The sequence below is a fragment of the Rana temporaria genome, chromosome 1, assembly GCF_905171775.1.
Source record: "Rana temporaria chromosome 1, aRanTem1.1, whole genome shotgun sequence".
Taxonomy (NCBI): Eukaryota; Metazoa; Chordata; class Amphibia; order Anura; family Ranidae; genus Rana; species Rana temporaria.
The window spans coordinates 452,683,543-452,709,037 of NC_053489.1; the positions used below are offsets into that span (position 1 = coordinate 452,683,543).

The window sequence follows — 25,495 nt, forward strand, 5'->3', positions numbered from 1 at the left end:
GAACCAGTATTCGCCCTGGTTCACACTGGGTACGATTTGGAACGATTTGAGATGCGATTTGACATGTCAAATCGCATCTCAAATCGGCGGCAATGGCACTGTCCTAATCAGTGCAACGCCGCATCTGCGATTTCAAAAAGTAGTTCCTGTACTACTTTTTGCGATTTCTGGCCGCGATTTACATTAAATTGCGGCCGAAATCGCGGTAAAATCGCGCATTTTACCGCGATTTTGAATTTGCAGCAGTGTGAACCTAGGCTTCATGAAAGATGTTTTCACAGTCAGAGGGACTCTGCTCAGGGGCACTCTCGTAAAATAAGTAGTTAAAGTTCATCTGTGACGTCACTGCAGTCCTTGTGATAAATGGGAAGATTCAATATCCATGTGTGTGGAGAAAATGAATCGCATCTGTAATGCCCATTGATTATTCAGCTGGCACTTTTGCAAATGAAGCATCTATGGTGTATTCTCTCTATTGCACATTTCGTAATCTGGAGTTGGCTTACATCTGAAAAAAAAATGAGAAGTGAAAAAATAAATAACTAATGTGCTTGTTTTTCAGTGTAGAGTTTATAGAGAGATAAAGGCAATTTTATCACTTGATCCAGAATGTTTCTTGATTCCAAGTAGATGACATTAGAAGTGGAATAGGAATTTATGTAAAAGAGATAATAACTGTTTTGAACAATTTCAGTGAACACTAAATTGCTATAATCTTACTTTTCTTGTGAAACACCAGTTTGTTTTTATCAACACCCAATATGAATTGACATTTTTTTTAAGATTTAAAAAAAAAGGTATACGGTAACTAAAGGCAAAACTTTTCTTTTTTTTTTGTGTTGGATAGAGTGGAGAGGGATTAGAACACTTGTCGGTTATTACTACTGTCTGTGTCCATATTAGGGAGATTTACCCTCTCTATTTGTCCTATTTACTATTACAGTACTATTAACTACTTGCCGACCAGCCGCCGCAGTTCTACGGCAGCAGGTCGGCTCCCCTGCGTGAGTGCCCGTACAATAACGTCGGCTCTCTAAGCGGCCACTAGGTGCCCCCCGCTCGTCCCTGACTCACGCGCGCATGCCCGGCGGGCGCGATCGCCGCCTGGCACCCGCAATTGCTCGTTACAGAGCGAGGACCGGGAGCTGTGTGTGTAAACACACAGCTCCCGGTCCTGTCAGGGGAGAAATGCCTGACCCTCTGTTCATACAATGTATGAAAAGCGATCAGTCATTTCCCCCAGTGAGGCCACCCCCCTATAGTTAGAACACACCCAGGGAACATACCTAACCCCTTCCCCGCCCCCTAGTGTTAACCCCTTACCTGCCAGTGGCATTTTTATAGTAATCCGATGCATTTTTATAGCGCTGATCGCTATAAAAATGCCAATGGTCCCAAAAATGTGTCAAAAGTGTCCGCCATAATGTCGCAGTACCGAAAAAAAATCGCTGATCGCTGCCATTACTAGTAAAAAAAGAATATTAATAAAAATTCCACAAAACTACCCCCTATTTTGTAAACTCTATAACTTTTGCGCAAACCAATCAATTAACGTTTATTGCGATTTTTTTTTTACGAAAAATATGTAGAAGAATACGTATCAGCCTAAACTGAGGGAAAAAATAGTTTTTTTAAAATATTTTTGGGGGATATTTATTATAGCAAAAAGTAAAAAATATTATTTTTTTTCAAAATTGTCGCTCTATTTTTGTTTATAGCGCAAAAACTAAAAACCGCAGAGGTGATCAAATACCACCAAATTTGTGGGGAAAAAAAGGTTGCCAATTTTGTTTGGGAGCCACGTCGCACGACCGCGCAATTGTCAGTTAAAGCGACGCAGTGCCGAATCGCAAAAAGTGCTCTGGTCTTTGACCAGCAATATTGTCCAGGGGTTAAGTGGTTAAAAGTGAAAAAAAAGAAAGAAAAGAAAACCCCCAATTTTGGGTTGTCCCCAGATAAGTAATAGAGGGGAAATCTTCCAAAGAGGACACTAGTTCTGATGACCTGGGGGTCCCCAAAGGATTCCCTTAATTTGAAGGGATTTAATCTCACTTCTTGTGTTGGCTATGGGACAGGAAATGAAGGGAAATCTCCCCAATGGTGCACAGATGGCTAACAAAAAAAAATAGATAAGGGTTATAATTTTCCCTTACTCTATCTAAAATGAAAAAAATAAATAAAAATGTTTTTCTTGTAATTCTACTTTTATTACATTTGTGTGAATAACCATAGAAAAGGAAAAATTAAACCTTAATAGTGGGGGTCAAAGAACACAGTTACAGCATTACAGCAGAAAAATCTCTTTAGAACACAGGCATTGTGGAAGGCGATATATAAATATACACAGTGAGTGCCGGTTCACACTAGAGCGACTTGAGATCCGACTTGTCAGACCTCAAGTCGCCCCAAGTCACTTGACAAATTCCATTCTAGTTAATGAGAGCCGTCTTAATGTACACTACTGAAGTCGCTCTGACTTCAGAAAAGGTTCCTGTACTACTTCAAGGTGACTTCTAGGCGACGTGTACCCATAGATTCCAATGGAAGTTGCTTCCAAAGCCGGATCTTAATCTTAACTGAAGCAACTTTACAGAAAAAGAAAATAGTTTACCCAGGAAAACCCCTGCCTCCCACAGAGCTTATTATTCTGTGATTGGCCACAGCCAAAGTCGCCTGTCCTGGAGGCAACTTTAAGTCGCGTTGTAAGTTGCTCAAAGTCGAGCTGATTCGCACTAAAATCGCCTCCAAATCGCCTTGCAAAGTCGCGCTGTAAGTCGGGTTGCCCCTGTGTGAACCGGCACTAATAGATTTACATAAACCAAATCAGGAATGGAAGAAGGCTATGGGCATTTTTTTTTTTTAAAGTTTAGAACGGCTCTTACAATCATATGCTAATGGGTGGAAAGAAAAACGTAAGCTGGCCATACACATTAAGAAAATTGTTCAAAAAAGCATTTGATACGTTAGATTGGTTGAATGAATGACTTGTATAGCGCAACTCATGCGAACTGAATCGCCTCTGGGCACTTTTTCCAGCCAGTGTCTGCTTGGCTGGTGCGGTCATTTTACCCCGAAGGATCTTGACACGCTTGGGACACACAGTCATACATATATATACTGGGCCAATTTGGACAAGATCCAATTTACCTACCAGCATGTCTTTGGAGTGTGGGAGGAAACCGGATCACCCGGAGGAAACCCACGCATGCACAGAGAGAACATGCAAACTCCAGGCAGATGGTGTCGTGGTCGGGATTTGAACCAGCGACCCTTTTGCTGCTAGGCAAAAGTGCTACTCACTGCACCACTGTGCGGTTGAATTTCAAAACGTTTGTGGGCTAATTTCGGTTATCGATGTGCAAAGTTTTATGGCAAAAAACAAACCGTCTGATTTTATTGAGCCTAAACAATAGATTTTCTAAACATTAGTAGGGGAATTGATCAAAAACAGTTTGAAAAAATCTGTAGAGCATGCACATGTTAAAAATGTAACCCCGAATCATGTAATTGTTCGGCAGACAATGTATCATTTGTTATCGATTGTTAATATGGCGATAATTAGATGGTGTTACATGCACGTTCCACAGAAATATGACCTTTTTTTGTAACAATTTTCTAACCGTGTATGGCCAACTATAGCAAATGTTAGAGGGTATGGGGTCTTTCATTTAAGATACACTTTTGTGCATAAAAAAATGTGAGGGCCTTGCTGGGTACATAGGAAAGAAAAGCATAGTAAATAGATACGTTTCAATATTGTCATAATTGTTATGGGACCGGTGAAAAAAGGAACACCAGCTTTGGTTAAAAAATTATTTTAACTATATTAGCACTGCCCATTACATTACTTGGGAGGACATTCACCACTTCATTTTTGCAAACGATAAAATTGGGTAATGCCTAAGTACTTAAATTTATTATTAACTTGCAAGATTGAAGGGACAGGGTTTACAGTGTCAGAGTCAAGAGGAAAAATAATGAATTTATATCAGTTTACCCAAAGGCCTGTACATTCCCCTAACTGGTCAATAATTAAAAAAACGTGAAGAAAAGGATTGGTTGTGATCGACCAAGTAAATTAAAGCTTCTTTTGCATATAAGGATATTTGCCCTTCAAAGAGTTAATGCAAAATCCCCTAATAGTGGAAGACGTGCATTATAAAATCAAAACAAAAGAGGCAACAGAGGACATTCTTGTCTGTTATGCCTGCAAATGGGAAATATTTCAGAGACATTTTGATTCATTTAAATCCTGGCCAAATAATAGTTGAATCAATTTAGGGATATTCATTGGATGTGCGCATCTTCACTGGTTTCCAGATTGGATTATAATTATGATTATCTTGTCAACAATTCAATTCAATCACAATACTTTATGATTACTGCTCATGGTTTTCATCAAAAACTCATCAGTGCATCCTATTAGTGCCCACCAGTGCAGCTTCATCAGTGCAGTCTCATCGGTGCAGCCTTATCAGTGCCCATCGGTGCAGCCTCATCAGATCCTCATCAGTATAACAAGAATTGTATTACACTATCAATATAATGACAGGTTGGTTAGGGTAGAAGACTGAAGGGGCAGGTGTGGAAGAATAGTGATAGAAAATGTGTCCAGATGCAGGAGAGCATAGAGGGACATTGGGAAAAGGGCAGGAGGGCTGAAAAACAGAAAGCTATTTTGAAGATGTGCTGTGGAAATAAGAAAGAGATAACAGAGGACAGAAGAGTGGACTAATGAGATAATAAAACCAGAGCACTGGGGTAGTGTGTACCCATGAACATATGCACAAAAAGGCAGTCTGTACTGTGACACAGAATCAGTTAAAAATGCAGGCACAGCATTACTGACAACAAGTCTATGACAGGCCACTGTGTTTGTCACACAGTCAGATGTAATGGCCAGCAACACTGTTCAGTGATGCAGGGGCTTAACTGTTAACATGTTCTGTGTCATTGAAGAGGCTCGCCCACTGTGCCTGTCTGTGTGACAAGTGCAGTGGCTGGAAATAGAGACAGTCATTTTATCAGGCTGACCATTACTGAGTTGCACTGAGGATAGAGTGTCAATTACGGATGCTCCAGTCATAATGCCGCTACTCTACCTTGACTCCATGAGTGCAAACTGAGGGGACCCCAGTGGGTCTCATTGATGACATAACCGTCTAGGAAAGTAATATTAGTTTCCCAGAGCAAAAGAGTGGTCAGAGAAGTGGATATGACAGAAAACAGTGCAAGTACCGGTAGTTGTGAGGAAAACATAGAGAGGCTGCCTGTGGTGGCAGGTAATGATAAAGTATGCACAGGGCAGGAGATTATACAGAGGTGTTGTGGAGAAAGAAGGAAAAAATGGTCAAGGAGAATAAAGAGAGGTGCTTTAGAGAGGTGACAAGGGTTTGAATAGGTATGCATGTGAAACCTTGATAAAAAAAAAAAAAAAGAAGAAGAGACTGTAGCACAACATACAGGTGAGTGAAAGCAAATACACAAATGGGATTCCCCACTTGGAAACTGTACAAAGGCTTGCAAGATCTACTTCTGATAAACATAGCATAGGATATAGGAGGATGGGATAAAAAATATTTAATTTGAACTCTTAATTTGGCAATGCAGGGCAAAACTCTGCCGGCGTTATCCTTATGCCGCATACACACGGTCGTTTTTTGTGATGAAAAAAAAACGACATTTTTAAAAACGTCATTTAAAATGACCGTGTGGGGGGAAAACGTCGTTTTATGTCTTCTGACGCGAGCTTGAATGGAACAGAGTGCCGCTGTACGTGCTGAACGTAACCGCGCTTTGCTAGAGCATTTTGAAAAAACGATGGTGTGTAGGCAACGTCGTTTTTTAAAATGAAGTTTGAAAAACGATTTTTTTTTCATGAGAAAAAACAAACGTTTTTTTACAAGACAAAAAACGACCGTGTGTACGCGGCATAAGTCTCCTCGAGGCTTCAGCACCCACTGACACACAGCGCTCATGGCTGTCATCCAAGACTCCCTCAGCTTCTTCCACTGCTTCACCTGACATGCCTTTACCCAATGAGCACCATGTGAGTGCATTTTATTTGTTTTAAGTATTTGCTACTTGTTATTAAAATGATACTGCACTAAAAGTGGCTTGGCGCTTCTCTCCTTTTTCCCTTGCCCTTTTGTTTTTACAGTCTCCGGGTCCCCAGCACGCGTTCGAAGCGGCCCTGCCACCAGTAGCAGTTAGGCCTTGTACACACGATCAGTCCAAACTGATGAAAACGGACTGAAGGCTCAAGTCTGATGGTCTGATGGACTGATGGTCTGATGTGCCTACACACCATCAGTTCAAAATCCGATCGAGTCCAACGCGGTGACGTAAAACACACTGACATGCTAAAAAAAAAACGAAGTTCAATGCTTCCAAGCATGCGTCGACTTGATTCTGAGCATGCGCAGGTTTTGAACCGATGCTTTTGCGTACTAACCATCGGTTTTGACCGATCGGTCATCAGTCCATCAGTCCGATTTTAAAGCAAGTTTTAAAACTTTGGTCTGAAAGACAAAAGTCTGATGGGCCATACACACGGTAGGTTTGGACTGATGAAACGGACCTTCAGTCCGTTTTCATCAGTTTGGACTGATCGTGTGTACAGGGCCTCACACAACATCGACCTTTTAAAATGTACCTGACCCTCAAAGACTCTTATTAGTTTTAATTTCCCTATTTACCACTTGGATTGATTTACTATAACTAACTAGCAATATTTATGTGCTATACACACTGCTTTTTAAACTAACGCTGAGCTTTACACTTTTTTGTGCAACTTCTCTTTCTTTGTTACTTATATAACTGGCTGCAGTGATCAGATACCAGGAGCAAAGAGACATAACTGCTAGTTATAGGGTACGTTATGTGATTCTGTCTCATTTGTCCAACAGAGCAGTGATAGCTGTCAGAGCATCCAATAACCAGACATGAGCACTGTCATTTGGAGGCAGTGACAGTAGAGTCCTGTGTACGTTCCAAGCAAAGTGACTTGGATTGTACAAAAGGCTTTTTACTTGTTGCTCCTTATTGATTTTCATTTTTAAAATGCAGACATTTGCCACCACAGTCTGACCCAATCTCAAGTCTTAACAGAGAGGTTCTTGCAGAAGGGATATCAAAAAGACAGGAAGGGATTGGTGTCTGATTCCAACACAAAAAAGGAAAATAAGCATGAATACAAGATTGTCTTAGATTATAACATTCAGCATAAACAATTAAAAAAAATTGTTCTGAAACACTGGGAAGTACTCAGGAGGGATAAGGTGTTGTGTGCAGTTCTCCCTATTCATCCCCAATTTATTTACAGGCGAGCCCCCAACTTAAGAGACTTAATTGCCCAGGGTGTTATTGATCCTATTGTTAGGGAGGAGAGGATTTTCTCATTCCTGTCGGGTTTTATGAGTGTTGCCCAGCATGTAGGGAATCCAAGTGTAATATGAAAAAACTGAAGAAATTTACATCATCCTCCACCAATAAAAAATATCATATTAAAGATCTGATTACGTGCAGTACACGGGGTGTGGCCTATATGTTGGAGTGCGATTGCTGACTCTGATATATAGGGGGGGACATTTAGACCACATAGTGCTCGTATAGGAGAACAAATATCAAAAAGGGACTCTGGTCTCATAGGGTTTCGAAACACTTTTGAATTTTTCATGGCAGTGACCCTGGGGGACTCACATTTTGGGGGATTGAAAGGGTTAACAGACAATGGAAGGGAGGGAACTTCATCTGCCATTTTAGTCAAAGAGAATCTTTTTGGATTTTTGAAGCAAAGGTTTTGATACCTGAAGGTGTAAATGTAGATTTTGATTTAAACTGTTTCATTTCAGATAGATACATTTTTTTAAATTTTTATATGTATATTTTTATATTTTTTTAACACATTTTTTTCATATTTTATTATATATTCTTTTAGATTTTTTTATGTCTATATAAGGGTGTATACATTTAAGAGTATTGTATTATTTACTGTATTTATTGGCGTATAACACTCACTTTTTTACCCTGAAAATAGAGATAGTTTTTTTTTGCGCTGCACTTCTCTCTGATTTGATTTATTTTACAGGTATTGTGAATACCTTTATAAGTGTTCAGCTAGCATACGATTAAAAAAACGTTTTTGTATATTTGAGTTGATTGCGTTTATTTTCAACAAGCCCCCAGTCCCAATTTAGATCTAGAGAGGGGGTTCAAACAATTACAATTTGACATGGAGAAACAGATAAGATTGTGGTGGGACATTGCATCTTTTGAAATGTACATAGGAAAAAACCTCACACCAAGGAGATAAAGGTGGGATGTTAGTCCCAATGATGGGATTGAAGATCTGCAACTGTTGGATGAATGGTACCAATTCTGTAATGCCTGCGAACAAAAACTAATGCAGCTAATGATTAAAAGGCGTAAAGCCAAAAATGTGATTTTGCAAGCCAAGATCGCAGATCTGAAAGAAAGAATGGAGCCATTCAAAACCAATAGTGACTATACAGACAGAGCAAAGCTTTTACAAACTCAGTTATTGAAGTATGATGGGGATATCAAGAATAAGAAACTAAAAAAATATCAGGGAGATATCAAGGATTTTGAAGAAAATAAAGAGTATAAGTGGCAAGATACACTTAATACAATAGTTTCACCTGAGACATCTCCCATTAAAAGCACTGGAATGTCTGAAGTGAACTCTCAGGATACAAAAACCCCTAAAAGTGCTAGTACCCCCAAACAAAGCACCAAACCCCCTACCAAAGGGACCCTTACCCATCCCAAAAATAGTAGTTATCCCCCCCACAATCCCTATCCATATCCACCTCCCTATCCGGTGGATCCTTATAACAGAGGGATACCTTGGGATATGGGACCCACCGATTTCAATCATGATAATCAAAATCAATATCCACCGGGGCCCCCGCGAGGAGGTTTCAGGGGGAATTTTAGGGGACGACCAGCCCCCTATCAAAATCCGAATCAGGTGGGGGGGGGGAATGGAGGGGCTGGAAAGAGCCCTATCGCATCCAGCCCAGGCCCCACAGTATACCAAAGAACAAGCAGAAAGAGAGGCAGAAGAGGAAGAGGTAGAACGAAAAAGAAAAAGGCTAAATTAGGTGAGGGTATTTTCAATCTGGCAGGAGCACAGTTCTCAGATAAAGAATTAACAGTATTACAAGGATTGAAATTTGCTCCAGAAAAGAATATTGATAATATTGATAAATTTGAACTATTTATCGATATTAAGAAACATATAAGGAAGCTAAATATTAAAAAATACTTTGCAGGTCAGACCACTAACCCTACTCCCACTAGTTCCAATCCTCCCTTTGCACACACGTGTTTTTCAATCCCCAAAAAAGGAACCAATCATTATATAGAAGCATTTAAAGGAATAGTACAAGATGAAGTACGTGAGATGGAAATCTCGAAAATTGCCTCCAATCAGCAAATATGGGAAGGAATCAAATTAATAGAAGAAAATAAACAAATAGTGGTGAGACCGGTAGATAATGGGGAGGAATAGTGATATTAACTAGGGAATACTATTATACTGAAATGCAAAGATTGTTAGATGATCCGATTGCTTATCAAAAAATGTATGGTAATCTCACAACACGGTTAAAAATTCAATTATCAAATTGGATAGAGGAGGGAGTAAACAAACAATTACGAGCCGAATATATGATCCTACACGCCCCAAAAGTCCCAGTAATGTATATTTTGCCCAAGATACATAATAATAAAGAGTTCCCACCAGGAAGACCTATAATTCTATAATTAGTGGGATTGAATCTCTATTTTCCAGATTGGGAGAATATTTGGATGTTTTTTTCAAACCATTGGTCTCCCTAAGTCCGTCATATCTCAAAGACAGCAGAGATCTAATATTAACATTGCAAAATATTAGTGCTTCTGAAACCACACTGATGGTAACAATAGACATCGAGTCATTGTATACCAACATCCGCCATACTGATGCCCTTGAGGCACTCCAATGGGCCCTAGTTAAACAATCCAAGGTCAAAAAAGTGCAGATCAAACATTTGATTAAAGGCCTTGAATTAGCCATGACTAAACTTTTTTTGGGTGAATAATCAATTTTACAATCAAATTGGAGGAGTGGCGATGGAGGCACGTTATGCCCCAAGTGTGAGTGTAGTATTAAATAGACATGTGCACAGCAAAAATTTTTGTTTATTTCTGTTTCGTTTCTGTTCGTTTATCATGATTCGTAACGAGTCGTAATTTTGTAAGACGTTAGTTATCGTATTCGTACTCTTTAGTATTTTCGTAACACTCTTTTTTCCGTTTCCGTTTTTTTCTGTTAGTTTATTTTTCGTTGAATGGAGATTCGTATTTTCGTTCTATTTTGTATTCTGCCGCGTTCGTATTTTTAAAATGATTTTATTCGTTCCTTCGTTTTTACGTTAGTTTAATTTTCGTTGTTTTGCTATTCGTATTTACATTATATTTTCCATCATGCCGCATTCGTATTTTCGTAAAGAAATATATTTTCGTTGCTTTATGATCATTCGTATTTTCATGTCTAATTTCCTTTGATTGTAAAAACTTACTTTTGTAGATTTTATTGCATTCGTAATTCTGTTCGAATACATTTTATGTTTATTCGACACACTACTCGTCGTAATTTTGTAATTCGGATTTTACTGTGATTGACTTGACTGTCTTAGTTAGCACACACACCCTGTCTAGAATGAAGTCTGACGTAGAAGAAAACTAAAATATGTCAGATATTACAAATACAAATCTAGAAATTAGATGCAGTGCACTGCAGTCTAACACAGAAAAAGACACAATGAGCCAGGAGGTAATGAGAAAGAAGCTCATTGGGGGAAGGAACAAACCTCTTCAGAGGAAAGGGACAGCGCTCAGTGGCTATTGGTCAATGTCCAGAAATATTTCAGTACTAACGAAAGCTAATTTACATTATTTTGTATTTTCGTTGTTTTCATTTCAGTTTTCCGAAGATTCGTAATTTATTTTTCGTTAGTTTTGATTTTCGTTTTTTATACTTTGTTCGGCATTTCGTTTTCTTTTCGGTCTTCGAATATTAGTAAGTTTGCATTTTCGTTCATTTTGTTTTTCGTAATTTTTTTTTTTTTGGGTTCGGTATTTTCGTTGTTTCTATGTTTTCGTTTCTTTCATCTTTCGTATCTTCGTTGTTTTTCATATTCGTTATTTTGAAAATATCGTTATTCGTTATCAATTGCGCTAAACCATTCGTTCATTCGTATGTTAACGAATCAACTAAAATAACGAAAATTGACGGAAAACGTATTCGTAACTTAAAAAATTGCACATGCCTAGTATTAAATAAGTATTAAATAAATGGGAACAGGAAACCATCTTCAAAAAGAGGAACAAATCACTCATTCTATATCAGATATATATAGATGACATGATCCTATTTTGGGAAGGAACAGAGGCAAATTTGGAGATTTTTTTAGTACAAATGAATACCAACGAGTATGGTCTCAAATTTACAGCAGAAGTGAGTCACACATCTGTGAATTATTTGGACTTAACTATTGTTAAAAAAGACAATGTGTTTGAGACCAAGACGTACTTCAAAGCCACTGATCGGAATGGCTTTGTGCCTACCCACAGTTGCCATCACCCTCAGTGGATAGGGGCGGTCCCCAAAGGACAGTATATGCGGCTCAGGCGTAATTGTGGTAACACTGATGACTTCTTATTACAAGCCAATATTCTAAAATCAAAATTTGTAGAAAAAGGTTACCCTCTAGAAATATTAACTAAGGTACTGTGCCAAGTGTCATCAATGGATAGACAAATGTTGGTGTCAACCAAGCCAAAAAAGGAATTTGGAGGCGAGCTAGCTTTTGTATCAGGATTTCACAAACAATATAGGCAGGTAGATGCAGTTTTCAAGAAATTCTGGCCTATACTCCTTAAACACATAGATTTGCAATCCGCTATTTCCTCCAAACCCAAGTTTATATATAGGCGGGCACCAGGATTGCGAAATCGGATTGCCCTTAACGTACCAGACCCCCCTAAGAAACTTGGCACTTTTTTGGACGGGGCCGGGTTCCACCATTGCACTAGATGCAAGGCTTGCAAAATTACTAGGAGGTCAGGAGATCCGAAGAAGAAGACACACTTCCAATCTACTGTAACAAAAAAAACAGTTTAAAATCAAACCTTTAATTACCTGCGATTCAGACCATGTCCCTGCCCACTCCAATATGTAGGTCGGACGACACGGAAACTTAAAACAAGAATAAATGAGCACCTGATGAATATAAAAAAGGAGTTCCCCAACCATTCTTGGCCAGATTCAGAAAGATCAGCGGATCTTTCTGCTGGCGTAACGTAACTCATTTACGTTACGCCGCCGCAAGTTTTTCAGGCAAGTGCTGTATTCACAAAGCACTTGCCTGTAAAGTTGCGGCGGCGTAGCGTAAACTACCCGGCGGAATTCAAATTCGGCGGGTTGGGGGCGTGTATCATTTAAATGATGCGCGTCCCCGCGCCGAAGGAACTACGCATGCGCCGGCCGCGAATTAATCCCAGTGCGCATGCTCCAAATGACGTTAGCAACTCTTCATGCTTTCGACGTTTACGCAAATTACGTCCATCCGTATTCGCAAACGACTTACACAAATGACGTAAAAAATTAAAATTTAATTGCGGGAACGACGGCCATACTTAACAATGGCTGCGCCTCATAGACCCAGGGGTAACTATACACCGGAAAAAGCCGAACGCAAACGACGTAAAAAAAAAGCGCCGGGCGGTCGTTCGTTTCTGAATCGGCGTAACTCCTCATTTGCATATTCCTCGCGTATACAAACGGAAGCGCCACCTAGCGGACAGCGTGAGATTGCAGCCTAAGATCCGACGGTGTAAGTCACTTACACCTGTCGGATCTTAGGGAGATCTATGCGGTACCTGATACGGAACTCAGAGATATGACGACGTATCAGGAGATACACCGTTGTATATCTTTGTGAATCTGGCCCAGTGTATCTAGACACTTTAAAAGTCATCATAATAGTGATCCCAGTTTGTGTACCTTTTATGGGATAGATAAGATAACCCAGCACTGGAGGGGGACCCATATGAGACAAGCTATTTCCCAAAATGAAACCAGATGGCTGTACAAATTGCAGAGTATGCAGCCTAGAGTTATGAATATAGAACTCGATCTCAATTGTTTTTTGTCTAATGATTAATTCATTGGTCCCAATTATTTTTTCCTTAAGCCTTCCTTCAATTTTTTACTATTGGAGTGGTAAGATGTGGGTGCTCCTCTTTGAGAAACCCACTAATACACTTATTGACTACCAAGTTTGTTATTGCCGAATCCATTATCATGCAATGGATCTATTAAATCCACTTTAGTCATGAATTAGGGTATGACAACTTTCAATCACCCCCCCCCTCCCCGAGCCCCCGTTTTACTTACCTCACCCCTCGAAAGTCCCGGGCGTGTCCTCGTTCGTCATCCTGTTCGGTTCCCAGCCTGGCCATTGATTGGCTAGGTTGGACGGACTGATAGCAGCGCAGCCATTGGCTGGTGCTGCTGTCAATCACAGCGGATGACGCGGCGCGCCGGGGGGCGGGGCCGAGTGATACAGTCGGCGGCTATGGCCGCCGCTGTATCACGGGAGCGCGCTCGCAAAAGCTTTCCACCATGCGAGGGAGCTCGCATGAAGGTAGAAAGCTTTTGCGAGGAGGAGCAGAGACAGCCGCCGAGGGACCCCAGAAGACACGGATCGGGGCCACTCTGTGCAAAACGAGCTGCACAGTGGAGGTAAGTATAGCATGTTTGTTATTTTACCCCCAAAAAAATCTTGCCTTTAGTGTTCCTTTAAGCTTATGTAGAGTGGGAGATAATATAGCGAAAAGGAGAGAGATTCTTTACCTACTTGCCGACCTGCCGCCGTCGTTTTACGGTGGCAGGTTGGCTCCCCTGCGCGAGAGCCTGTAGCTCTACGTCGGCTCTCTCGCAGGATGCTAGGGGCGTGCGCCCCCGAGTCCCGTGCGTGTGCTCGGCGGGCGCGATCACCGCCGGGCACCCGCGATTGCTCGTTACAGAGCGGGGACCGAGAGCTGTAGGTGTAAACACACAGCTCCCGGTCCTGTCAGGGGGGGAAATGCTGATCCTCTGTTCATACAACATATGAACAGAAGATCAGTGATTTCCCCTAGTGAGTCCACCCCCCCGAAGTAAGAACACACCCAGGGAACATACTTAACCCCTTCCCCGCCCCCTAGTGTTAACCCCTTCACTGCCAGTGGCATTTTTATAGTAATCCAATGCATTTTTATAGCACTGATCGCTATAAAAATGCCAATGGTCCCAAAAATGTGTCAAAAGTGTCCGAAGTGTCCGCCATAATGTCGCAGTACCAAAAAAATAAATCGCTGATTGCCGCCATTACTAGTAAAAAAAATGTATAAAAATGCCATAAAAATACCCCCTATTTTGTAAACGCTATAACTTTTGCGCAAACCAATCAATAAACGCTTATTGTGATTTTTTTTTACGAAAAATATGTAGAAGAATACGTATTGGCCTAAACTGAGGAAAAAAATAAATTTTTTATATATTTTTGGGGGATATTTATTACAGCAAAAAGTAAAAAATATTATTTTTTTTCAAAATTGTCGCTCTATTTTTGTTTATAGCGCAAAAAATAAAAACCGCAGAGGTGATCAAATACCACCAAAAGAAAGCTCTATTTATGGGAAAAAAGGACGCCAATTTTGTTTGGGAGCCATGTCGCACGACCGCGCAATTGTCAGTTAAAGCAACGCAGTCCCGAATTGCAAAAAGTGCTCTGGTCTTTGGGCAGCAATATGGTCCGGGGGTTAAGTGATTAATGTTTACCTATCTTGGTGGAGATTTGAAGATGCTAATTTTAACAGATTATGTTACAATTTATAATATACCAGCCCTTTGTAGAGAAACTGGAATGTAAACCGGCACTGAGGCTGCTCTCTTCCGATTGGCTAATTAGGCGTGGACCTGAAACCACTCCCCTTATTTAGACTACATATACCGTGATGCTTAGTGATCAGGTAAGCCCCTTGAAAACGTAACTATACGAAACGTACGTCGGCAGCGGAACCTGGTCACGTGTACTATGTCCTACGTCACTTCTCGATCATCTGGATAGTGTCAGCAGCTGGTGGAACACACGCCACCACAGAGGTGGGAGAGCCAGTGTTTTTTATCAAAGCTTGCAGCCCCAGTGCCGGGAGAAGGGCACTTTTTATGTGAGTAGCCAATTGGCTGGTGTTTTTATTCCATTTGAATAAAATAGCGTTGCACTATGGAAGCTCTCTGTTTGTATTCCATGTTCTAAAATCTCAACATTCCGAGGGTGAGGTATCGTACATGCTCCAGTCCATTTATATGTCTGTAGGCATTATCCTGCTCAAGCTCATCTGACCATCTTTTTCATTAAAGAGGTCAACCAAGTCTGGTAAGCACAATTTACTACTTGTGCACATTGGGTGTCATACTAGTAATCCAGGTTTTGGAAGATCAATTAAGTTTGCACGACCGGAGACGGTTTTTGTATCACAGCAAGAAATATATCTAGAGGATATTCGAGCATTGATGTTGTATCTTTGTTTGCACCAATGGGACTTTATTATTTACTATTTATTTATTGATTGATTTATCACATACAACAGGACACATTTTTATTAATTTACTTGTTGTTGCATATTATAGGATAAGTTGTGTAATACATATTACTCCATAGCGCCCCAGTACACTTTTTAGCACATATGTAAAAAATTAACATGTCTGCTGAAAAGTGAACAAATGTGACATTTGATGGGTAAATTGGGTAAATAGGGTTAATAGGGTAAACAGTACAATATCCAGAACAAAAATCCTACAAATGTTCTCCATATATTTGTAGCAGAAAACAACAGAGCGAAATACAGATATATAGTATGTGTGTCTATAAATATATATTACATAATGAAAAATAATAAAATGAATAATAATATGCAAATAATGACAATTAATTAAATATACACACAATATAGTTTACTGTAGAGAACTGTTTGCTGAACAAAAAGGTTAATGTGTAATCAGACATTTTTTCATTTATGTCGTTTTTTAAATGCTGTAACATGCGGATTATGAGCATGTTGTAAATCTCATTTTAACCTTTGAGCCGGCAATTTGTGCTGCTGTGCTATAAACAAGGCCTTTTACTCACTCCAGAAAAATGTGTTCAATCAGATCACTGAAATGTAAGCATAGTCTACCATTATTATCGTGGTCTTTACTATTTACTGGCTTTTCTTGCATATTATTGACTACAGCTGGCATTAAAAGAGATTTAATAGTAAAACCATATAATGATTTATTTTAGGATTAGGAGATGAGCTAAGCAAAATGATTTTAGTAAATGTCCCTAACAGCACATTTACATTTCTCATACAACCAGATCATATGAAGATGCATATGGTATTTAGTACATTGATATTGTTATACTTTACAATATTGCTATTAAAAATCAAACAAAATAAAGAAAGGGTTTCTTTTAAATGGGCAACATTTTTCTTTATGTGTTGAATTAAAAAAAATTGGATTTGTGAAAATATGAGCAAATCAAAAAATGTCATACGTGGTGCAGTCTGTCAGGAGCATTAAAGGAGAAGTATGTTTTTATGTTGTCCCCCCCTCCCCCCCTAATCGTACTTACCTGGTGGATGCAGAATCTGTCCCCGGCGTCTCTGCATTGAGAACCGATTCATCGAACATCGCTGATGGCTCGGTTCTCACAGCTCCCTGAGAGGAGAGCTGCTGACTTTCAATCAGCAGCTCTCCTGCTCTGCTCCTCCATGCTCACTGGAGCGCTGAGCTGTAGAGGGGCGGGGCGCGGCAGTCTCAGCCTCTCAGCGGCTCGCAGAGAGGCTGGGACTGCCATCAGTCCAATCACCTGGGGAATCCAGACTTCCAAAGTCAGGATGACGGGGTGCCAGGTCTTGGTGATGTCATCAGAGAGTGGACTGAAGTCCGCTCTCTGCTGAAAACGGGTTACAGGAGTGCAAAACGAATTACACTCCTGTGACCCATAGGAGAAGCCCAGCCAAACAAGCTCAGGCTGGACTTCCCCTTTAACACAGCAGTCATTGTTTTTCAGAGTCCTCCTAACATAGTTTTATTACCTGTTGATCTTGTCAGTTCAACTTCCTTTAAAGTGGTTGTAAACTCTGTTATATCACTTGTACCTACAGGCAAGTCTATAATAAGGCTTACCTGTAGGTACAGTACTGTGAATATCTCCTAATAGCATCGGCACATGCGCTCTGAAGGTCAGGGTTACAGTGCCAGGCCTTCAGATCCCGTGCTGGAAATTACGGCTTCCACGTGCATGCGCTGGAGTGATGTCATTGCGCCCCCAGCCATTCATGTAGCCGGAGGCCGTGAACCCGGAAGGAAAACCGGGCGAAGGTGTCAGTCGTCTCAGTGCTGATATTGCAGCAGTGGAATGCTTCGTTCTAAGATAAGTCTCTCACAATGTGCTAGTATGCGATCTGTAAGTATAACATGTTTATTATTTTAATTTAAAAGAAATTAAGCTTCAAAATCTCTTTAAGCTGGCCATAGAGGCTCAGGCCTTTCCAAACAATTAGATATTTGAACCTACCACAGGAGATTTTGAAATCCAAAATTTGATGGACCTCGTATTCCTAAGATGGATTGACAGCATGCATGGCTAAGGAAAAAGGGCAAGAGAATTTGTTCAAGAATAGCTTCTTGAGTAGAGATACTGGAAAGTGTTGGGAAATCTTAAATGTGGAGGCAGCCAAAATCTATAGCAAACTGCAATGATTCTAGCAGAGGTCCAAAAAAATGGGTCGAATGTTATAGAAGGGACCTTCAGGTGGATATTTTTAGAAGGACAGATAGATCTTGTCTTCAGAATAGAAAAATGGTGTCATTCACCAGTGCTGGTAAGTGAAATTTCCTGGTATTTCTACCAGGTGGCAGATTGTTGAAGTTGTTTCTGAATTTGGGGCCAAACCTGATTCATGTTACTTTGCATGGCACCCCGGGCAGGAATATTAGGGGCACAGGGCATAGGAAAGTTACTGCATGGTTGTTTGCCATAAACAATAAAAAAAAAATAGGAATCCTGGGTACTGGCATTGAAAATTATTAGAAAATTCAGTCCAAGGCAGAAGGGAAGCCCAGATGTCCTGACAGACACAATGGCTTTCAGTTTGCCTGTTTTATTGTGGATGATGAGCTGAAGTGAACTGTAGGGATGAATTCCTTGCTTTACAGAAGTCACTTCATAACCATGAGACCATAGTGTTAGGTTGTCTGAAATTCTCCCCAACAAATTGGCACCAAAGCTGCTGCCAAATGAAGTAAACAGGGAGGTAAAAAATGTTTTGCTATTTAAAAAAAAAACAGATCTATAATTACCCAGAACATAGTGCGGTCCTCAGATGGATGAAGGTCGGTAATTAAATCCATGGTGATTTGGCACCAAGGCTCTTCGGGGACAGGTAACAGAAGAAGGGCACCAGTTGGTGCTTAAGTAGGAGACTTTGGACACAGACTGGATAAGCCTTCACATCCCTGTGGACAGTGTTGCCAACCGCTCGTTAATTTAAGGGCAATCTCGTAAATTTTACCCCATTTTTGGGGTGCCCGTAAGTGCCCGTAAAAAAATGGCTGCGGGCTGACCATGCAAGTGCGCATGCGCCGTTCCGAAGTCTGCCAGGCTCGGGAGAACTCGTACACGCTCGGCCGGGTGCTGTGGGTTGGGGCATGCGCAGTGATGTAATGTCACCGCCCGGCGCCATTTTTGAATGGCCGGCACTCGTTCCCGGCAGCGTCTCGCCACAGCAGGGGTCCAGGGATTCAGGGAGGTAGATGAGGCCTGTGCCTGGCCTGGATACTAGATTCTGGAATGGAGCACACTGACTGACCATCCATCCAAGTCATTCAGACCTCACCTCAGATGTGTATTAATTTGTGCTCTGAGCCAAGTATGGAGGAGGAGGAGGAGGAAGGACAGACAGAGTGACTGAGCAGAAGCAGAGCCATCCACAGAGACAGACCCCCTCCTTTACAATGTCTGCACATGCCTCTGACCCCTGTACAATGTCCGCATATGCATTTGACTCCTGTACAATGTCCGCACATGCCTCTGACCCCTGTACAATGTCTGCACATGCATCTGACCCCTGTACAATGTCCACATATGCATCTGACCCTTGTACAATGTCCACACATGCCTCTGACCCCTGTACAATGTCCGCACATTCGTCTGACCCCTGTAACATGTCTGCACATGTCCCAGACCCCTGTACAATGTCCGCACAAGCCTCTGACCCCTGTACAATGTCTGCACATGCCTCTGACCCCTGTACAATGTCCGCACAAGCCTCTGACCCCTGTACAAATATCCGCACATGCCTCTGACCCCTGTACAATGTCCGCACATGCCTCTGACCCCTGTACAATGTCCGCACATGCCTCTGACCCCTGTACAATGTCCGCACATGCCTCTGACCCCTGTACCATGTCCGCACATGCCTCTGACCCCTGTACAATGTCCACACATGCCCCTGACCCATGTAAAATGTCAATGCAGAAATATGCTTTTTGATTTTTGTTTAACTTAAACACGTTGCTAATAGCACTAGCTGCATGTTTATAGTTTAAATATTGATATTTGCACTGTTTAGTCCTTTTTCACTGGGGTTCTGCCAGTTAATTTTATTTGGGGGGGTTAGCAACACTGCCTATGGAGATCAAGCAACCAGTATGGATGAGAAAGGAAGACAAAGATTCTATGGTCTCCAAAATGGCCAGAATCATGAGCTCTGTGGAGTAGTTTTGTACATAACTGTTAAGATACCATGTACTGATGTCCTGCAGAGCAGGCATGACCAGATATGTAGAGCTGCACAAAGGAGACCAGACTAAGTGAAAAAAACAATAATGTTTGTTGAACACACATAATATAACGTAACAGCAGCAACTTATACAACACCAATGAACAGGCATGCAAATCACAAACAACCTAACTGTTTGGTACAAGGAGTAAAACCATTCAGAAACAGGGCTAATATGGGGGTCAGTTTCACAGGGAGCTGGCACAGGAAGCAGGATTAACATCAGTAAGTTTATTGGAAGCAGATACCAGTAGAAGGATCAGGATCATAGATTTCAAGGAACAACGAGCAGAGATCCTGGGCACATCTGGCTGCTAGGCTGTCTGAGGGTCTATCCAGAAGCAAGAGACAGCAGGGTAGGGTTGGAATTATGGCATGCAGTCCAACCAGAAGTGACAGTTTTTCTGGCCGGAAAACCTGTCGTGGTTGGAGGTAGAGGGGAAGCTGTCGCCACTAGGGGACCATCCACCTCATAACCAGGGACCACAGTGAGTAGCTGAAGCAAGTACCGGAGCAGTATTCTCACCAACAGGGGAAGGTGAAGAATCTGGAAACTTCAGCAGGTGCCAAGCCAGGGACCCAGCCAGTAGGGTGACGCTTGAGGAGTATCTGGAGTGCCAAGCCAGGGACTCAGCAGGGAAGCAGGGGTGACGCTTGAGGAAGATACTAAGTTAAGAAGATTAGAAGAACTCACAGTATTCAGTGGCAGTTAATTAGCAAGTCTAGTGAGAGAGACTGGGAACTGGGACTGGGAACTCATTGGGCTTAGAATCTACACACAACCGTTTTTCTCGTCAGAATCCAGCAAGAAACTCGATGGGAGACGTATTCTGCCGAGAAAACCGGTCGTGTGTACACTTTTCGCCGAGAAACCCGTCGGGAAACTCGTCGAGCCAAAAAGAGAGCATGTTCTCTATTTCCTCGTTGGGCAATGGGAAAATTTGGCTCGACAAGTTTTTTGACAGCCGAACAAGGAACTCGACGGGGAAAATGATGTGTTCTGCCCGTCGAGTTTCTCGGACGTGTGTACACGGCCTTAGAGTAAGGGAGTTTGTTACAATGTGTGTTAGAAACTGTTCTAATGTCCCGTACACACAATCAGAAATTCAGACAGCAAAAGTCTGATGTGAGCTTTTGAACAGAAATTCCGGCCGTGTGTATACTCCATTGGACTTTTGCTGTCGGAATTTCTGCCAACCAAAGATTGAGAGCTGGTTCTCAAATTTTCAGACAAAAATCTGATCGTCTGTAGCAATTCCGACGTGCAAAATTCCCGACGCATGCTCGGAAACAATTAGACGCATTCTCGGAAGCATTGAACCTAATTTTCTCGGCTCGTAGTAGTGTTGTACATCACCGCGTTCTTGACGGACGAAGGTTCAGAGAACTTTTGTGTGACCGTATGTATGCAAGTCAAGCTTGAGCGGAATTCCGTCGGAAAAAACACCCAAGGTTTTTTCGACGGAAAATCAGATCGCGTGTATGTGGCATAAGAGTGTTGCCGTAGGGGACATTGCTCCTACACATGCAGATGTGGTGCCACATGGTAGACATAGGATGCCACCCGCTTCTGTAACTTTGTAAAATCAATGCCTTTATGAATGTTATCAATACTTACCGCTTTTCCTTGTAGCACCAGATGAAGACAATTAATCCACTTAGTAATAATCCCACTAATATCCCAATAGCTATATATGTTACTTCAGATTCTGGTTGGTATGCTGGTAGGACAACATGTTCACATCTTTCTCCTGTGTAGCCCGAAAAACACCTAAGGACAACAGAAGAGCAGAACAGAAACTCACCATTTGAAGAAAAAAAGTCTGAAATGGTTTACGGAAGAACATAAGGGGGCAGATCCACGTACCTGCGCGTAATCTTCCGCCGGGCGCAGCGTATCTAAGATACACTACGCCGCCGTAACTTTTCTTTTTTTTTTTGAATCCTCAAAGAATTTGCGCCGGCGGCGTAGTGTATCTTTGGCGGCGTAAGGGCGCGGGATTCAAATGGATGTAATGGGGGCGTGTTTTATGTAAATACGTTGTGACCCGACGTAAACAACGTTTTTTTTTAACTGCGCATGCGCCGTCCGTGGGGGTATGCCAGTGCGCATGTTCGAAATTAACCCGGAACAAGCCAATGCTCACGACGGTGACGTCATTCTACGCAAATCACCATTCGCGACTTACGCAAACGACGTAAAAAATAAAAAATTGTACGCGGGAACGACGGCCATACTTAACATTGAGTACGCCACCATATAGCAGGTTTAACTTTACCCCCGGAAAAAGCCGAACGCAAACAACGTAAACCTAATGCGCCGGCCGGACGGACGTTCGTGGATCGCCGTAACTAGCTAATTTGCATACTCGACGCGGAATTCGACAGAAACGCCACCTAGCGGCCGCCAAAAAGTTGCAGCTTAGATCCGACGGCGTACTAAGACGTACGCCTGTCAGATCTAGCCGAGATGCCGTCGTATCTTGTTTTGTGGATACAAAACAAAGATACGATGCGCATAATTTGAAATTACGCGGCGTATCTAGAGATACGCCGGCGTAATACCTTTGTGGATCTGCCCCAAGATCTTCATACTGAATACTATTTCTTGTGGTCTATCATTATAATAATAGTACTTGGATTCAAGATAAAATCAAAAACAGGTTTGTCAGCAAAAACAGGTTATCCAATTACTTTTGCACAATTTTGCATCATTTTGACTTTGCAGCTTATACACCACATAAAATGCAGCTTTAAAAAGAATCGACTGATATATTTTAAAATATTTTGTCATATCCAGTACTAAAAATGTATTTTGCCTGATTTAGATAAATATGCAGTATTGGATATAAGAAAGTAATATTTACCAGCAAGTTGAGTCCTATTAGTATATGCCATGCTAAAAATAGACCTGAATAGCTGACATACTGCCTATGCCCTCTCCTAACAGAGGTGACAATGACTTAATTAGCTTGAAATAGCAGATAAGTCATAGATCCAACTTGTAATAAATGTTTTTATGTAAAATTAAGATTTACTACTTTACATATTGAAAATTATTTAAAAAATCTATTTTAGCTTGAAAAAAAGAAGGGGGGAATAAAACTAACCAAAAAGCATTTGTCTATGAAAAAGCTCCTGTCACAAAAGAATTTGATGGAAGCTGCCATGATCTAACTCCATGGTAGCACACTACTACATAGCAGTGACTAGGAGAAGTGCCATACTGCATGTGAGTCACAGAACAGCTATTTTCATCAGAGGCTATTACCTTTTATCAAATAAATACAACATATGTCAGCTAATATAAATACTCTCCACATTTTAGGATATATTTAGCAGAATTGATTTAACTTTGAAGTAAACGACATTCATTTACACATGCAAGATAACTTTTTTTAGCTGTAACAGCTTGCTTTGCATTTTACATCACTTTGACATCACTTAGTGAAACAGTGGCCCAGATTCAAGTAGCAATTGCGCCTGTGTAACCATAGGTTACACAGCGCAATTGCTTACTTGCCCCGGCGTTACGAATGCTCCTGATTCAGGAACATCGTAACGCCGACTGCAGCCTAAAATCTGCGTGGCATAAGGCTCTTATGCCACGCATATCTAGGCTGCATTCTTGCGATGACCGCTAGGGGGCGTTCCCATTGTGGTCAGCGTATAGTATGCAAATTGCATACTAACACCGATTCACAGTGTTGCGCGAGCCCTGCGTACGCAATTTACGTTGTTTCCGTACGGCGTGTACATAGGGCCAGATTCACAGCGGAGATACGACGGAGTATCTCAGATACTCCGTCGTATCTCTCAGAGTATCTATGCGACCGATTCATAGAATCAGTTACGCATAAATAGCCCTAAGATCCGACAGGTGTAATTGTTTTAGACTGTCGGATCTTAGGATGCAGTACCGCGGCCGCCGCTGGGGGGGAGTTTGCGTCGTAAACCAGCGTCGGGTATGCAAGTTAGGAGTTACGGCGATCCACGACGTTTTTTTGCGTTCGCTACGTCGCCGCTAGTCTAGTTTCCCGTCGCAAAGTTAGTCGTCGTTTTGGGTGCCTTAAAGCGGAAGTAAACCCATCAATGTAACACTTAAAAAAACTGTTAACATTCCCGGCATGCCGGGAATGCTAACTGCACATTGGTTGTGCTCTCAACCAAACTGTCAAACCATCCAATGGCTGGTGTCATAACTGATCACATGTGCAGCTTCATGGCAGTTGAAGATTGAACAAAGGCCAAGATGGCAGCTTCCTTGGCTGAAAAAGATAGGAGGGTTTACAACCGCTTTAACTTTACACAGCAAACGTATTGCTGTAAAAAGTATGGCCGTCGTTCCCGCGTCGAAATTTAAAAATTCACGTTGTTTGCGTAAGCCGTCCGGGAATACGGAATTACGCTACGCGCGTCGCCGTTTGAAAAAATGACGTGACTGCGCTCAAAGCACGGGGGGAATTTCGAAACGGAGCATGCACAGTAGTTCCGGTGCGGGAGCGCGCCTAATTTAAATGGCACACGCCCATTTAAATTACGCGGGCTTACGCCGCCGTAATTTTTCACGCAAGTGCTTGGTGAATCAGGCACTTGCGATGAAAAATTGCGGCGGTGTAACGTATCTACAATACGTTACGCCGCCGCGATTCTACCTGAATCTGGCCCTATGTAACTATGTAGGCAGGTTCAGTCCATTCTCTCCAATGCAGGTGCCAACTCACCTGTAGCAACAATGCAGGTGGAGGAGGAAGTCACTATAAGTTGCTAATCACCACCATTAGGCCGCGTACACATAATCGGTCCATCCGAGGAGAACGGTCCAAAGGACCGTTGTCTTAGGTTAACCGATGAAACTGACTGATGATCTGATGTGCCTACCCACCATCAGTTAAAAAAACGATCGTGTTAGAACGCGATGACGTAAAACACGACAACGTGCAGAAAAAAATGAAGTTCAATGCTTCCAAGCATGCGTCGACTTGATTCTGAGCATGCGCAGGTTTTTAACCAATGCTTTTGCATACTAACTAATCAGTTTTGACCTATCGGTTATCAGTCCATCGGTTACATTTTAAAGCAAGTTCTAAATTTTTTGACTCAAGGTTAACTGACCGATGGGGCCCACACACGATCGGTTTGGACCGATGAAAACGGACCTTCAGTCCGTTTTCATCAGTTTTGACCGATCGTGTGTATGCGGCCTTACAGTATAGCATCTTTAAATGCGTAAATTACAGTATATATATATATATATATATATATATATATATACACCATAGTTTGTAGAACTTTTGCACAAACTAATAAAAAAAAAAAAAAAGACGCAGCAGAATATATTTTGGCCTAAATTTATAAAAAAAATTAGATTTTTATAATTTATTTTTATTGGATATGCTTTATAACAGAAAGGTAGAAAATATATATATATTTTTTTTTTTAAGTTTTGTATCACAAAAATTAAAGAATCCAATGGTAATCAAATACCACCAAAAGAAAGATCTATTTGTGGGGAAAACAAATTATACAAATATAATTTGCATACAGT

The 25,495-nt window shown here is 41.4% G+C and overlaps 1 protein-coding gene across 4 annotated transcripts in view; it reads right to left on the reverse strand.

The window, feature by feature from the left end:
- Window positions 1–262: 262 nt before the first annotated feature.
- EPGN (epithelial mitogen) overlaps window positions 263–25,495 on the reverse strand; it is a 72,786-nt gene continuing 47,553 nt past the window's right edge. For all 4 annotated transcript variants that reach the window (XM_040327746.1, XM_040327747.1, XM_040327745.1 and 1 more), the window contains 2 exons: window positions 21,566–21,718; window positions 263–508 (listed from right to left, as the gene is read on the reverse strand). In XM_040327746.1, coding sequence (XP_040183680.1) covers window positions 457–508; window positions 21,566–21,718 — 205 coding nt within the window. In that variant the 3' untranslated portion in view covers window positions 263–456. The remainder of the gene's footprint in view (window positions 509–21,565; window positions 21,719–25,495) is intronic.